This window comes from Phalaenopsis equestris, unplaced genomic scaffold, assembly GCF_001263595.1.
Source record: "Phalaenopsis equestris unplaced genomic scaffold, ASM126359v1 Scaffold000428, whole genome shotgun sequence".
NCBI lineage: Eukaryota > Viridiplantae > Streptophyta > Magnoliopsida > Asparagales > Orchidaceae > Phalaenopsis > Phalaenopsis equestris.
This window is the reverse complement of record NW_018164869.1, coordinates 5,399,434-5,415,360: the sequence shown is the minus strand read 5'-3', so window position 1 is coordinate 5,415,360 and position 15,927 is coordinate 5,399,434. Positions and strand designations below refer to the sequence as shown.

At 34.9% G+C, this 15,927-nt stretch overlaps 1 protein-coding gene across 10 annotated transcripts; it reads left to right on the top strand.

The window, feature by feature from the left end:
• The first annotated feature begins 4,566 nt into the window (after positions 1–4,566).
• LOC110027545 lies at positions 4,567–15,927 on the top strand. 10 transcript variants are annotated; one of them, XM_020729025.1, is made up of 7 exons: positions 4,567–4,908; positions 4,989–5,071; positions 10,427–10,481; positions 10,580–10,643; positions 11,306–11,359; positions 11,517–11,566; positions 14,972–15,198. In XM_020729025.1, exons 1-7 carry the CDS (start codon positions 4,737–4,739, stop codon positions 15,106–15,108), a joined length of 615 nt encoding a protein of 204 aa, XP_020584684.1. In that variant the 5' UTR covers positions 4,567–4,736; the 3' UTR covers positions 15,109–15,198. The 10 variants fall into 10 exon arrangements, 9 of the variants coding, with proteins under 9 accessions (XP_020584684.1, XP_020584685.1, XP_020584686.1 ...); XR_002294348.1 differs by lacking the exons at positions 11,306–11,359; positions 11,517–11,566 and having other exon boundaries at positions 10,580–10,728; positions 14,972–15,034; XM_020729026.1 differs by lacking the exons at positions 11,306–11,359; positions 11,517–11,566 and having other exon boundaries at positions 14,972–15,066.

Genomic DNA, 15,927 nt, shown 5'->3' with positions numbered 1-15,927 from the left:
TTTCTGCTTCATTGGCTTTTTGAAAGCTTTTTTGTTGAAAGAGTGTTTCTTAGATTTCAATTATGATATGAACGCCATGTAGAGAATAATGCAATATTTGATTCAAATACAGTTTCTGCTAATTGTTACTTGTTCTAAAGTGTAGTAATATTGAGTTTCACCAGACATTTGAAGCCATTGAAGAGCATTGTTGCAAGGCTAAAACGAGCTTTTACTGGTATTTTTTTCTTTGGGATTCAATTTACCCTTAATGGGAAATAATTTAGCTGGAAACGTGGCAGGTTCAGTGTTGATGTTTACTGCTTGCCACGCAAAAGATACTTTACAAGCTTGCTAGGACAAAATTATCAATCTTTTTCAATATTGAGTTTCACCATGAGGAAACAATTTATTGGTTTGAGGAATTTGGCTAACTGAAACTTCTTTAATTCAATCAATCAATTTACAACTAGCTTTATCGAATGCTCTAACTTCAAGATTTCAATATTTTGAAATTCAGAGAATTTCAAAATTTTCAATATACACAACAATTTTATACAATCATTGCTGAATAAACAAAAAATTATAGTACCTAATTATTTGGCTTGAGTCTGATCCGTCAAAAATATTTGTTAATCTTACTTCAAAAAATAATTCAGTGCTTCCCACTCACACAAAGTTATTGCCCAAATGATTTGAAACCCAAAGGATTGTTTCACGGAAACAATTAGAACGACATCAAAATCTTGCAAATTTGATGTCTGGATTAGGTGAACCATGCTGGCCTTGACGAGACTCGTCGATCCAAGCCTTTATGGCTTTAGGAGAATTGCACTAATCATTCTTGGGGGGTTCTTGAATCGTTAAACCAGAAGATGGCTGAATGATACAAAACATTAGAAAGAATCAAATTGTCGACGGCTTGATTTAGCTTGCCTTTTCTTCACAAAAACAACAAGCAATGAATAGAACCAACTTTATCCTGTAGAAAAAAAAAAATTAAAAAAAAAAAATAATGCCATCGACAACGGTCATCATCGTCACTTAAGGTGTGTTTAGGGCAGCTGCAGTTTCTCAATTGCTGCGCTGCCTCAGGAAACTGCTGCGGGGAAGCTGGTTGTCTGTTTATTACAGCTGAATCAAAACAACGGTGGGGCAGCTGCTTCTGAAAATTGATCATTATGCGCTTATTTAGTAAAGTTGTTTGTAACAGAATTGTGACAGTTATATATTTGATACTTAAAAAACAGAAATTAACTTCTTAACGGTACTAAATTTTAGATATGCATCTCACTTAACATTGAGTACCAAAAATAGTATAAAAAAACTATTAAAATTATAATTAATAAATAACCTTTACTGATTAATCTTCCAAAAAAAAATTGTAATTAAAAAATTAAAAAATTTGGTAATGCAGCTGCATGTACTAAGACTGATAAGAGACATGATAAAAACAAAGTAAGATTTACATACCTATTACTAAATTCTTCTGTATTTACATATATAACACCTAAACTTCAACTTTTACATATGTGCCACCTTGATAATGCACGAAAATATATATTTCACTCTTTAAAAGTTCAAAAAGTAGTATTTTTTTTATGTGTTATGAAAGATTTGGTTGGCATAAATGTAAAAAGTAGATTTTATGTGTTGGGTATGAGCCAATGGCACTCATTCATCACAGACCATTGGAGGATAGATAAGAAAATAGGTAAGCTACTGTTCCGGGTTACCTTACCAGTATTATCCTTCTTGTCTTTCAACTCCACCTCAATAACCGTCCTCCTGGAACGATGGCGCTTGCTCTCCATATCCGCATCCCTCCAAACCCTATCCCCAGAACCAGGACCAGCTCCCACCAATGTCAGCTTACGATTCTCGAACTCCCATAATTCTCATTCTGAACGCTCCGTCGCATCTGGCACTACGCTTATGCGACCGGTGCGATTTTTGGCGAGAACTCCTCGGCATCCTGACCGCACCTCAAAAGTTTAAATTACAAAATCCATGAATCAAAATCCAAAACAAAGAACCTAATCCACCTCCCAGAAAACAACAATCCTCCAACTTTCGCCGCCAAAATCCAGCAAAATCTGAACACGAACCGCTGAAGCTTCGGTCGGTGGAGCGCGACGAGGGAGGTGTTAGAAATTCGTGTTCAAGAATTATGACGCAAATTCTAAAATTACATATTTGTCAAGATATTTTAAATTCATAATTTTTACATGTCTACGATAAAGTAACACATACATGTATTCATGATAATAAAATTTGATCCTAAAGAAATTTGATTTTGAAGATTTGAATTCTCTCTCTAATCCCTTGAAACTTTCTTACTTACTGATGGAGGGAAATGTACTGGCTGCTTTAAGAAGAGAAATTACTCATTCTTTGAATTATGTTATATTTAACCATCATCCATGAATGAAGTTACTAACCAATAACATTTATGATAATTTAATAAATTAATTTATTTTTATTTGTAAAATCAATGACATAAGTTAGTAGTGAGTTAAAAAAATAAATAACTTAAGTTATCATGAGTTATAAAAATAAATATCATAAGTTATGACATGAGTTATGAGTTGAGAAAATAAATAATTTAAGTTATCATAAGTTATATATCATAAGTTATTACATAAGTTATAAGTTAAGAAAATAAATAACTTAAGTTATCATGGGTTATAAAAATACATAACTTAAGATATCATTTATTATGACATAAGTTATGAGTTAAGAAATTATGAGGTTATGAGTTAAGAAAATAAATAATTTAAGTTATCAAAATAAATCTCATAAGTTATTAAAATAAATGTGAGTCATAAATAAAAATTAAACAGAAGGAGCGCTAGGGATTCGATGTGGGACAAGAGCGTAATAAAAACCTAAACCCTAATAATGCATTGCTAGAACGTGGGCCGCGTTCTGCCAAAACAACGTCTCGTCGCGTTCGGGGCGCCGAACCAAAAAGGACACTGAATGAGTTCATACATATGATTAGTGGCTTTAAAGTTATGGTAACGTTTGCTCAACAAGTAAATTTAGTAGAGTGGAGGTGGTGGTAATTACCCAAAATGATAGGGAATCCAATTGTTACCACAAAGCGAATAGGTGGGGGTCATTACTAACATATTGGGTAGCAAACTTCCAATGTCTAATTCTACATTTCATGAGAACATCAACGTAAAGGATTGCACTGAGGGCTACATAACTGTCCAAGTCCAAAGTGATACTGAGTTAGATATTTCAATAAAATTCTCCCTTCATGGAAGAAGCCAACAAGAATAACAAAGGAACATGGAAAACTAGGACTTATCCAAGCCCTCAGATTTCAAAATCACCACAGCCAACATGAAGCTTTCAGCTCCGATGATGATGATGATTTTGATGACGATGACGATGGTTTTGATGATTTAGAGGATCACGCGGGAAAAGTTTTTGAGATGACAAGAAATAACTAAAATTTATGCTTGTCCTCTCAACCTTGCTATTAATTTTACCTGTTTCTCCTGTTTTTAACACCTAAATTTTAATTAATACATTTACCACCCAAATCTGTCGTAGCACCTCTGAAATTTCAACTGTGAGCCATCGTTAATTGAGCAAGTAGGTTAAAAAAGAAAAAAAGGATCGCGAATGGGTAATTGATCTCATCATCTTTGCAATCAACATTGGGATCGAGCCAGCTTGGGCAGTTCTCGTCTTTGTAATCATTCTCATCATCTTCGTTCCCAAAATTGGGATCGAGCTAGCGCGATTGACCAAAATCTAAAAAAAAATTATATTATCATACTACGATCTTGTTTGTCCGATGGAATCAGACGCCAGTCAGCTTTGGATCAAGTGCTAGCGCTCTGTCGCCCAAAGAGGTTGCTAGTGAATTCATGTTAAGTTGGCGCCTGCCGCCGCACCTCATTGTCTGCCGCATGTCGGCCACCATTGCCAATCACCGGGTCGTGACCGATCAATCCTGCCAACCATCACCACATGCAGCCATTGGTGGTGTGCCGACAGTTGTCGCTAATCACCACCAATATCCGCTCATCATTGCCGCCAGCAAACATTATTTTTAAAATATATTATTTTTATTTTACTTTAAATTAAATAAATTTTTTTGTAATTTTCGTAAAGCACCCAATTCTTATGCATTACTTCTCTCACACTCAAACTTCAATTTGTTACGCTTTAAAATATATTTTTCTATGTATGAAAATGTGGAAATAGTATAGTCCATCTTTTCATACATTACTGGAATATATAGTGTGTAAAAATTAAAATTGAGGTGTGAGATTAAGAGTCCGTTTGGGGCAGTTTGTGCGTTTCAGGATAAATTGTTTATCCTGAAACGCGGTCTGCGGGTCTGCGTTTAGTATTAAAACACAAACGCAGTTTCAGATAAGTTGGCGAAACGAGCGAATCAAACGGTACGGCGGCATTTTGAAAATATCGCTCGCACTTATAAACTGCCCCAAACGGATCCTAAGTAAATGCATAAGATTTGGGATCTTAAAAAAATTCTTTCATCTCTAAATAATTCTAAAATGTTTCAAACTCAATATATTAATTGTGGATTGTCTAATCTTTCAGTATCTTATCCCATTACTTCTTCCGCAAACCTGCATCAATTTTGATGCATTACGATCATCGTCCTCGAGTTATGGCCCCCGCTCAATGAATCGAAGCCTTTGTTCTGATGCCACCCACCAACAGAGGAAGAGGCTTCGAGCTCCAGAAAGAGTGAGGGGGAAGAAAACATGGAGTTGCAATGGGCGATCCTGGCTTCCGTGGTGTTGGTGGAAGTGGCAATTGCAATCATCTTAACGCTGCCATTGCCGCAGCTTCTCAAATCAACGGTAGTGACGCTGTCTACTCTCCTTCTCAAGCCTTCTGCGGGCGTGTTGCCTTTCGCCGTCCTTCAACTCATGGGTTATCCTCTCAGCCCCATGTTTCCCCACTTTGTTGCTCTGATTCATTTTGCTGAACCCTCGGGCGCATTTTTCTTTCAGATTTGTATTGGAAGAAGGAGCACTTCCTGATTTGTGTCAGTGAGGTCTGCACTGCTTCCGAGAGGGATCGCTACGAGAAATCTGTAAATTTTCTCTCTCTTCCACTTTTTCTCTGTTGATTTATTGCAGGGATTTTACTTTTTTGTATTTCTATAAAGTGGTTTGGGAGTTTATTGGTAAGTAGTATATGAAGGAAGGACGGCGACAACAACAATAACAATCGGAGAACCTTTATTAGAGCTCACTGGGTGTGTTTGGAATCGAAGATTTGCTTTATGGTTAAATCTCTAGGTGGAGAAATAGGGTTATTGTCGTTGGAACTAGAAATTAGGTTTTGTTTGGCGTGGTGGTCTGTGCTTTGTGTTCCTGCTGCGCACGGGCGGCATTTGAGCGCATGTGTTTGGCTTTACGTCTTATCCATTGCCATGGATTGGGAGCCATGAATGACAATGCTGTTACAATGTCCTGATTTCTGGACTGCTCTATACAGAGCCTTCGCCATCCCTTAGCCACAATGGAAACTAGACCAAGTTTATTCAAGGGTAGCTTATTAAGGGTGAATTTTGAGTACAAAACACATATAGTTAGGTAAATACAAAATGAAGGCATAAGGTCAAAATCCATACTTGTGAAATTGTAAGTGTTTAGTGTGTTGTTCACTTTCTAATTATTTAAAACAGTTACTCTCTTCACAAAGTTCCAAATGGAGACTATCATAAAGTCGTAAATAAAAGTTACCACAAAGTCTTTAATGAAGGGTACCAAAAAAATGCAAGCAATCTTGGCCCAGTGGTTGAGAGCTTTATTTTTCAACCAAACGGTTTTGAGTTAAAGGCTTTGCTTATACGGTGTGCGTTCGTGATTAAGTTAGTTCAAATTCCCACATGAGGAGTACCAAAGAAAGTTTATAATTGAATTTATAATTATCTGTAATGATGATCGATCATTAATATTTGATGGCGTGCTTTTTGCTAAATAAACCTTTGTAATCTTCACTTGCAAGGCAGAAGAGAAAAAAAGGAAGAAGTTCTTAAGATTGCTAAAGAGAAGGCAAGAAGAAACATCATCAATTTTTTCTCTATGTTCAACTCTTATCTTCAAACAAGTGGTTATGTTTGTTTCAGCATAAAAAACCAAGTGATATCTTTCTATCTTCGTTCGTATGAAGTTTCTCTTAATACATCTCTTTTGAATTTTATTGAAATATCGAATTGCAATGTGGTGGTGGGGGTGGGGGGGCTAATGAGGGTTGGAAATATGGAGAAAAGAACATTAAATAGGGAGAGAAGTGTTACCGGAGGTCAAGATTATTGAGTGTGGAGACTGCAATCGCGGCGTACCTATGCCAAAACTGTCATGGCTACGTCGGGTGACGTAACTATGCCTGGCGGCACAATTACGTCGGTGTTTCGCTCGTTCCAGGTTTGGAGGTTTGGAAATATGAAGAAAAGAACATTAAATAGGGAGAGAAGTGATAGCGGAGGTGAAGATTATTGAGTGTGGAGACTGCAATCGCGGTGTACCTATGCCAAAACTGTCATGGCTACGTCTAGTGACGTAACTATGCCAGGCGACATAACTACGTCGGTGTTTCGCTCGTTCCAAGTTTAGGTTCTGAAAATTAGGAATAATTACGCCGAGTGCCTTTGTGCTTACGCTAATGCAGTTTCTCCATTAAAAGACTTGAATCCCTTAATTTATAGCGATGGATACTCTCGTGCATGCGGTATTTTCTTGACAGAGCTTTCATGTGGAACGAAGAAGAGTCGAGGAGGAGGATTTTAGTAATTTCTCGTGTGATCGAGAGACGAGCTCCATAATTATTGTAAGTTTCTGTGATGTAGAGAGAAAGATTTGATTAGTGAGAATGTTTGTACATTTCTCACGTTATAATGAAATTTTGGTATGGTGTGTGGTTTTTTCTTCCGTTCTCAAGTTTTTCCACGTTAAATCTTGGTGTATTTTTCTATGATTAATTTGTTGTACATTTCTGTTTAATATTTTGTTTTGAATTTTTCGAATCAGTGTGATCTTATTTTCCGCGGTGTAGTTTTGATTGTAAATCAATTAAAGCTCTAGTATCAATCCCAACAAGTGTTATTAGAATAAGGTTTCTTCTTCTAAAGAATTTTGATTTGAGTGGGAGTAATGACCTACGAAGAGAGGTACAAGGTGAAGTTCAATGGATCGAATTTTGCGTTATGGAGAATGCAAGTGGAAAATTCTTTGTATCAAAAGAAATTATATTTTCTACTATAAGGAATCACCAAGAAGCTTTGATAGATGACTGTTGAAGAATGAGAAGTGTTGGATAGAACGGTCCTAGGTTTGATCCATCTGTTATTTTCCTCTTCTGTTGTGTTCAACATAGTAAATGAGAAAATTACGGTGGATCTTATGATGATATTGACAAAGGTGTCTGAAAAACCATCTGTTTCAAATAAGATTTTTTTGATAAAGAAGTTATTTAATATGAAGATGACGGAAAACAATTCGGTGTTGAGCAATTGAATAATTTCAAGAATGTGACTAGTCAATTGTGCTCTGTGGGTATTAAATTTGACGATAAGGTCAGGGCAATGTTAATTTTGTCTTCATTGTCGGGCGGTTGGGATGGAATGGTCACAACGGTAACTCTTCAAGTAATATAAATTTGAACTTCGATGACCTCATGGAGTTAGTGTTGAATGAAAAAGTTAAAGAAAGACAGTGAGTGGTGAATCTTTAGGTTCCACGTTGAACTTGAAAGCATGGGAAAGTATCTCGACAGTAATACAGGTAGAAACAAATTCAAATCCTAAAGAGGAAATTCTAAGTCATTCAAAAGAAATGATAAAGGAGACTGTTGGAAATGCAGGAAGCGATCTCATTTCAAGAAGAATTGCAATGCTCTAAGAAAGTCTGGTGGTGCAGGCCAAGACAAGAATCTTTCTACAAGTGTCTTCACAGACAAGATCTAAGGTGACTCTGATTTTGTCCCTAGTTAGTAATGAATCTTAGATAGTAGATTTTAGACGCGTCTTTTCGTGCTTTCTCTAACAAAGAGGTTTTTAAAAATTACACTCAGAGTGATCTAGAGAAGATTTATTCGAGAGATACAATGTCTCCAGTATCATAAGAAAAGACGATGTTGATATATAGTTACCTAATTGAATGAACTATCTAGAAGTTTAGTGAAGTAAGACATGTTCTAAGTTTGAAGAGAAATTTAATCTCAGTGAGTTAGCTGACAAAGTCAGGATATGTGTTTACTTTCATGGGTGATTCATGGAAGTGACCAGAGGAGCAATGTGGTGGGTTGGGGTAACTTTAAAGGCTCTTTTTACCTAGCAATATTAATGTTGTTTGAACTAAGGATGATGCGGGTTTTTGGCACCGTAGGCTTACTCATATAAGCGAAAAAAGTATAAAGTCTCTACTTTCAAAGAACAAGCTTCATGGTTTCAAATTTATGACTTTAGAGTTTTGTAAAGATTGTGTATATGACAACATGAAGAAAATTTCTTTCTCTAAAGATGGGTCAATGGAGTAAAAAAAAATTAGTTAGTGTATAGTAACGTATGAGATTTTACTCTAGTTTAGTCTATTAGAGTTTTTCATTGCTTTGTCACTTTCATTGATAATTACACGATAAAGATATAATTTTACTTCTTAAAGTAAATATCCGATGTATTTAAAGTGTTTAAGAAGTAGAAGGTCATGGTTGAAAATGAGAAAAACTTGAGATTGAAGTGTCTTAGATCAGACAATGGGGGCAAGTATATTGATCAAAGTTTCAGAATTTTTTGTGCTACATAAGGGATCAGACATGAGTTCATTGTTCCAATGAAACTACAACATAATGGTGTGGTTGAGCGCATGAATAGAGCCATTATGGAGTGAGCTAAGATTATAAGCTTGCATCTAGACTTGTCAAGACAATTCTGGGTAAAACTAGTGAACAATAGAATTTATGTGAAAAATTGTGCTTCATCAGTATTTTTGAAGGAATGCTTACTTGAAGTCTGTAGTGATAAAAAGGCAAAATTATATCACTTGAAGGTATTTGGTTATTTTGCATGTGTACATGTTGATGCAGGGACTAAGAGTAAACTTGATCCGAATTTTGTCAAGTGCACTTTCATTGGTATGACTCAAATGAAGTTGGGTATAAATTCTGAGACTATCAGGAACAAGGATATCACTTTAAATAAAACGACGGTGTATAAGAACAGGAGCAAAACTCAGGATTATCTGTCAATTATTTTTGAAGTGTTCAAAATATTGAGATGGAAGACATTGGTAATCAAGAGCGTGGAGAAAGGAGACGCACTCAATCAGTGAAGCTCCTAAAGTTCTTCCGTCACCTACTTTGAAGTCAGGAGTTACGACAGAGTGACACTACTAGTACACAGGTAATCTTTTTCTTTATATTATTTGTTGTTAACATATAGTGGTGAATCAGAGTGTTATGAAGATGTTGCTCAAGCTAAAAACTATGAGGGGAATGTTGTGATGGATGATGAGATGTACACTGATGTCAAATCGGACTTGAGATTTGACGACATTATTAGATGACAAAAGAACATTATATAACAAGTGAGTCTACAGATTGAAAGATGTGTCAGATGGTAGCAGACACTGCGAAACAAAACTTGTTGTGAAGTGATTTCAATAGAAGGAAGGAGTAAATCACACTGAGATTTTTTCTCCTTTAGTGGAGATAATTATCAGAGTTGTGTTGAGCTTGGTAGTATAAAAAGATCTATATCTGGAGTAGATGGATGTAAAGCCACTCTTTTACATGGAAATCTGGAAGATGAATTGCATATAGCTCAACCGTTTCCAGTGGAAGAAGACTTGGTCTACTTGTTGAAGAAAAAACTTCTATGGCTTGAAGCAGACCCTGAGATAGTGGTGCAGGAGGTTTGACAGGTTTATGTCAAACAGTTGATACATGAAGTGTCTGGCAGACCACTGTTGTTTATTGAAAAATTTGGGTAATTGTTTTATCTTGCTCATTTTATATGTTGATGGTATGCTAATTGCAGTAGCGAGTATGAAGAAAATCAGGTACTTGAAGGAGAAATTATCAAGGGAGTTCAAGATGAAGGATTTAAGTCCAACTAAGAAGATCTTGTGGATGAGAATCAACAGGAACAGAAGTGCAGGTATAGTTAATTTGTCTTGGGCAGAGTATATTGATAAGATTTTATAGGTGTTCAACATGAGTGATGCAAAATTAGTTTGCACCTTCTTAGATGGTCACTTCAAGCTATTTGAAGAATTGTTGCCGAAGCCTAAAGGAGAGCAAACCCATGAATTTAATAGTCATTGATTTCTTACTATATTTAATCATATTTTTGTGTTTCGAACTTCAAGCAACCAGATGAGCCCTAAATGTTCTTTTTATTTTTTATAATGTAAGATAACTATTACAAAACATTTTTCTTTTACAGATCTGCAAAGCTCAAAGAAACGTGGTCCTTTGTATATTAGCTTGCTTACTATACTGCTACACAGTTACTGCTCGGCATATAAATAACTGATAGAATTCATTTATAAGAAATGCTTCTTTATTTTAGTTTTTTTTTTTTGCTTTATTGTTGTCAGGTGCATTTACACCATTTGTAAATTTCATAAGGCTGTCCAAGAATTGGAAGAAGATGAAAAACGGTACAAGAATCAGCAAATATTCTGATTTGTGCTCACTATAAGAATCAGTGGAGAATCTGTTCTTTGATTTCTTTTAGGCTATATGGTAAAACATTTGATATCATACTACTGTTGCTCACACGTAGTTCTGTAGATCTTCAGTTTGAGATTTTCTCTGTATGAGAAAATGTTGATATTCTTTGGAATTTCTTAAAGCACGGTTAGCTACTTTGGCTTCGTATCATCATTGTTTCATTAGAAATCTAGAATTAGCTCTTCAATTTAAACAAATAGCTGCTATCTTTGCTGTATAATAGATGCTACAGAAGAACAAAATCTCATATTTCTGTTTTGTTTTGCAAGGTTTGAACATTAATAAGTGGCATTAGCAAGTGATGGAGATCCATAAGCATGTACTTGTAAAAAGTTGAGTGAATAAATGATCAAGGCAATATTTTGTTTTATTTAAAAGTTTAATTTCTTTTATTTGGAAGATGGTTATGAAAATAGTATGTGATCTCTATTGTTTTGATTCCATGGTTTTAAGGTTCATTTTCGATTTCTTTGTTGGCCTGATGTCGGTTGGGTTGCTGATTTTTACCCTAGTTACTGACTATTGAAGCACTATTCCTTTTATTCCACTCTTACTTTAATAGATGGTATGTTGTTACTGAATTCTGTAGCAGCTGTTCGGTTCCGCTTTTGTGTTCTTTATCTGTTTGGGGTGGCGATATCAGGTGATCAGCCTATTCTTTCGCATATCCTCATTATTATTTGCCTTAGCTGTTTATGCTCATCTCTGTTATTATATGCCTTAGCTGTTTATGCTCATCTCTGTTATTATTTTCCTTAGTCACCTGATTTTAGAGCTGATGGATATTCCGTTATTGCTAGATCACGGGATTTAACAATTAACGATTTGAACTTTCTTTCCCTGAAGAAATGTAAGAGATCGCCACTACTTAGCTTTTGATTTTTATGATAAGAAATTTAGAACTTTATGGTTAAATAAAATTCAGATTTTTTTAAATCTTATATATTTGGTGGAGTCATTGAATTATGGTGCAAATGTGTATTAATCTTTGGTGTAAACTATGTTCTCATACTACTGTGAGGCCTAAATTTATATATTCGGTTACATTCTTATCTTTTTCCATTTTGTCTTCATAATTTGATCTTGATTTTAGAAGCACGATTGATTTTAATAGTTAATTTTTTTATTGTTGTGTGAATTTTTATTGAATGATGGTTTATGGTGACTTTATATTTATAGTTCAATTTTTTTGTTTACATTATTATTAAAATATCATTTGATGCTTATTTCTTATAATTGTGGTTAAATCAAGAGATGTTGAGTTCTTGTTTTAATTTGTGGTATTTAGATTTTAAATTTAAATTCTAGTCGCTTGATTTTAATCCATTGCATTATTTAGTTACATTAGGAATCTTTGATCTTAACACGTCCTATGTCAAAATGGTATTAGAGCTTATTATTATATCATCATATTAACAAGAAACAAGACATAATACCTGGATCGAGCAATAAAATAATAGCATACTGCAATATGAACAAACTAGATAAGTTGTGATTCTAGATAATTGGAATACAACTATTATAAAATTCAAAATTATATTTTTGCATTCTACGCGGGGTATAGCTTTATAGAACTTTCAATGGGTATCAATAACTTAGAAAAAAAATTCTAATGTTATAACTAATATGAGTTTTAAATAGTTGAATGTGTTCATTTAAAATTAGTGGGACATGCTTAATCATTTTGGTTAAATATTTCTACGAAATTTAAACTTGTTACATATCATGGCTCTTAATTATGACAAATGACACACTTGTAATTTTCATGCCTCTTGGGAGGCCTCATCTATCTATAAATAGATGAGGGGTCTTGTGGGATGGATAGACTACCATAAGGAGATAGAAAAATTTGATCAAGAAGGTCAAGAGGAGGAAGAAAATTCAGCAATGAGAGGAAGAAAGAGAGGAGAGACTTTAGAGTTGAGGGAGAGGTCTTGTAGAGATAGAGATCTAGAGAGACTTTGTGATTCCTCGATGTAATGAGCCTGTAATTCTTTCTTTGTGCTAGTGAATTTTGGTAGCGATTCCCTCCGTGGATGTAGGTCAATGGACCGAACCATGCAATATTTTGTGTTCTTATGTTTGTGTAGTTCTCGCAGTTTTCTTTTGTTCTTATTCTTATTTGTTGTGGTAGTTCTTTCCTTCCCATTCTGTTGTTCAGGTAGTCGAAGCACTGTAAATGCTCTTCGACAACGGCAATCCTATACTTTGGCCTTTGGCCTGTAGCAAGATCCTCGGCATCCAAGAACCGTTGCAGGGAGGGAGAACTCTATTCTCTTGCTACAAAGATCCAGGTCAAGAACCTCAGGCCTAGGGAAGTGAACGGCAAGGAGTTCTTATCAAGCAGTGCAGTAAGGTTTTTTCCAACAAGAAAGAAGTTCTTGGATCCTATTCTTGCTGGAAAGATTTAGATAATATTATTAAGTTCTTAATCATCTAACTCAATACACAGAGAGTTCCCTAGAAGGTTTTCTTTCAGGTGTTCTTGGAATTTCTTGAAGGATTCTTGACGGGGCAAGATTTTTCCAACAAAACTTTATGATTAATATTTGTCCTTTAACATTTGAAGTAAGGTCAACGCCTGTGGAGGGAAGAACAGAGGATGAGTAAACTCCTAGGTTTATATCTTCACAAATCTAAAAGCAAGGTGGCAAGCGGAATCGGTGGAGTTACGTTTTTGCAAAGATAGCTACCAAGGTGTGGAGTGGATTTTGCAAATTTTTTGTGGATTTTTCAGTCACAATTGGGTGAAAAGGGACAGGGCTGAGGAGGGGTTGATCTGATTCGGGATTCATTTTATTACAAAAATCATGCAGTGCATAGGGATATCCATGTTTATAAGCTTAAAAAAACCAGGAAGTTTTGATATTAGTTTTATCTTTTGATGCATCTGATATAAATTTTATTTTTTGAACTTACAATGGGGCCAGTTCGGATAAAATAATTCAATTCGTTGGAAGTCTCCGCTATCTAAGCTAGAACTTTTGCTACGCATCTCTTCTAATTTACTGTTTCTAAAAGTGAATTAAAAAAGAAGATATTCTGTTTTGAACTCAACTAAGCTTTGGGAAAGGTGAAATAGATTATGAAACTGTGAGCTTTCAAGCACAAGGGTCCAATGTTCTTCTCTTTTACAATTGTGTTGTTACCTCACATTCAATACTATGCCAGAAAGTTCATCTCTATATTAAAATTGTGCTCACTCGCTACTGATGATAGATTCTATAAATATTTTATAATGTGACACACATGTATGTGACTATTGATGAAGTACATTATAGAAAGCACAACTATGACCTGATTTGCTTAATGAATGTCTAATTTAGCTTTAAATTTTAGTGTATTTAGAGCATGCCTATGATGGCGTTTATAAGAATAGAATGTAATCTTTAATATTCTAATTCTTCGCTTAAGTTTCTATGTTGATCTAGCATAGGCTCCGTGGTGATCTGGTCTTTATGTAAGCTACTGTTGGCTAGAATTAATCTTTTGATTCATATTTCTACTGTTGCAGATGGCATGACCTTCTAATTGTCTGTGTTTAATTATTTGCGCTCACTTTTGGGAGGTCACAAATTCAAAATAATGTGATTTTATATTTGTTCATTCAACATTCCAAAAACATTATGAACAATTGGATCTCGTTTGGTGGTTCCTGTAGCAATTTTTCAATTCCTAGCAGTCTTGTTGAGCTTTTTTGGTGAACGGCTTCTGTAAAAATTAGAGAGATCACGTGGTCTACCTGTTCTTGTTCTTATTCTCTGATGTCAGTTGTGTGAACTCTTGCTTTATTTTCTTTCATCTACATAATTTTATTTTGATTTTGCAAGTGTGATTGATTTTAGTCAATTCATTTATAATCGATTTTAGTCAAATCATTAAAGTCCATTTCTAATTTTAATTTCCTGCTTGTATTAATAAAATTATGTGATATTGGCTGATCTGTTACACAATAAATTACGTACAAAATAATTTTGATTATAGTTTAGTTCCAAGGCGATATATAATTTAGGGATGTAACTGTAATTATAAAAAACGGAAATTTTGTGCTTCCTTTGGCTCAATTATGAGTTATTTGATAGTATTTCCTCTGATTGTGTCTGAGATCACTCAGCCACCCCTGTTATTTGCATCATAGTTATTCCAATGATCATCTTTTTGGGCCTTTTTTCTGGGAAAATATTATGTTTGGAACTCTTCATATGCTTTGCAATGTGATGAGGGTGAGGATGTTGATTGAAGTTTATTTTTGTAGGCTGCTTGTTAAATGATAAGCTTTTGGATGAACAAAAATGCTTTTACCCGTGGATAGATCTCAAGGGCTGGTGGCCTATGATGTCTATAAATGATCTTTATTTGAAGAAATATTTTGTATCAACTTCCTCTGTGTAAAAGGAGGATTTTATAAAAGGAGGATTTAATGTGATCAATGTTCCCGTGTTAATACGTTTTCATAAAAGATTATTATATTTTTCATGCTAATTTGTATAGTGTTTCGTTGCTGTTATATGTTTAGAAATTTTGCATGTCATGTATACATTGAATATGGTAGTCCCAGTAGACTAAGTTTGGAGCATCAAGTTAGGCATGTGTGTGCTGATGTTCACTCGATTTCAGTTCTTCGCATTCTGTTTCATGCACACATTTACCCTGACTTGGTCTATGGAATAAGTCCCTTTTTGTCATTCGATAAGTGAATGTATTTTATTTGTTTCCATGTATAGGTAATCGAACTCTTTTTAAGTTTATCCTTCCATTAGTAATAAGATTCCCTTTTTGTCCTTAACAAGGTGCATTAGAATCCCTCCTATATTTAGAACTTTGGTTCTCTCCTTTTAGAGGCAATCTTTCTTTTCTTTTTTTTTTTTCAACAGATAGTCTTTTACAACCCTCCTGTTATGTGGAGCCTTGTTTAAAAAAAAAACGAAATTTAATTGTTCCCGCCTACCCTTTCTTTCAGTGCAAAGATCCTGCCATTCATTTTAAGCATCTCTAAGGCAAGGGAATACAATATAATGCTCTCCGTTTCTCCTCCTTTATGATTTGACTTACGATGAGACTTGAAGAAAGAAATAGCAAGGGCATCTTCTCTTCTTTTTTTGTCTTCTTCCTTCGTGTGTATCTCGGGTGTAGAGAGAGAAAGTGAGAGACTCTTTTTGTAAGTCGATGTGAACGACAACAGTGTAATTCCTCAAGCAATAAAATTCTTTG

Coding starts and splice junctions, on each gene's coding strand:
- LOC110027545 (XM_020729025.1), top strand. CDS start 4,737: ATGGAGTTGCAATGGGCGATCCTGGCTTCCGTGGTGTTGGTGGAAGTG. Junction 4,909..4,988: donor CGCCGTCCTTCAACTCATGG/GTTATCCTCTCA, acceptor TTTTTCTTTCAG/ATTTGTATTGGAAGAAGGAG. Junction 11,567..14,971: donor CTTTCTTTCCCTGAAGAAAT/GTAAGAGATCGC, acceptor TTATTTTTGTAG/GCTGCTTGTTAAATGATAAG.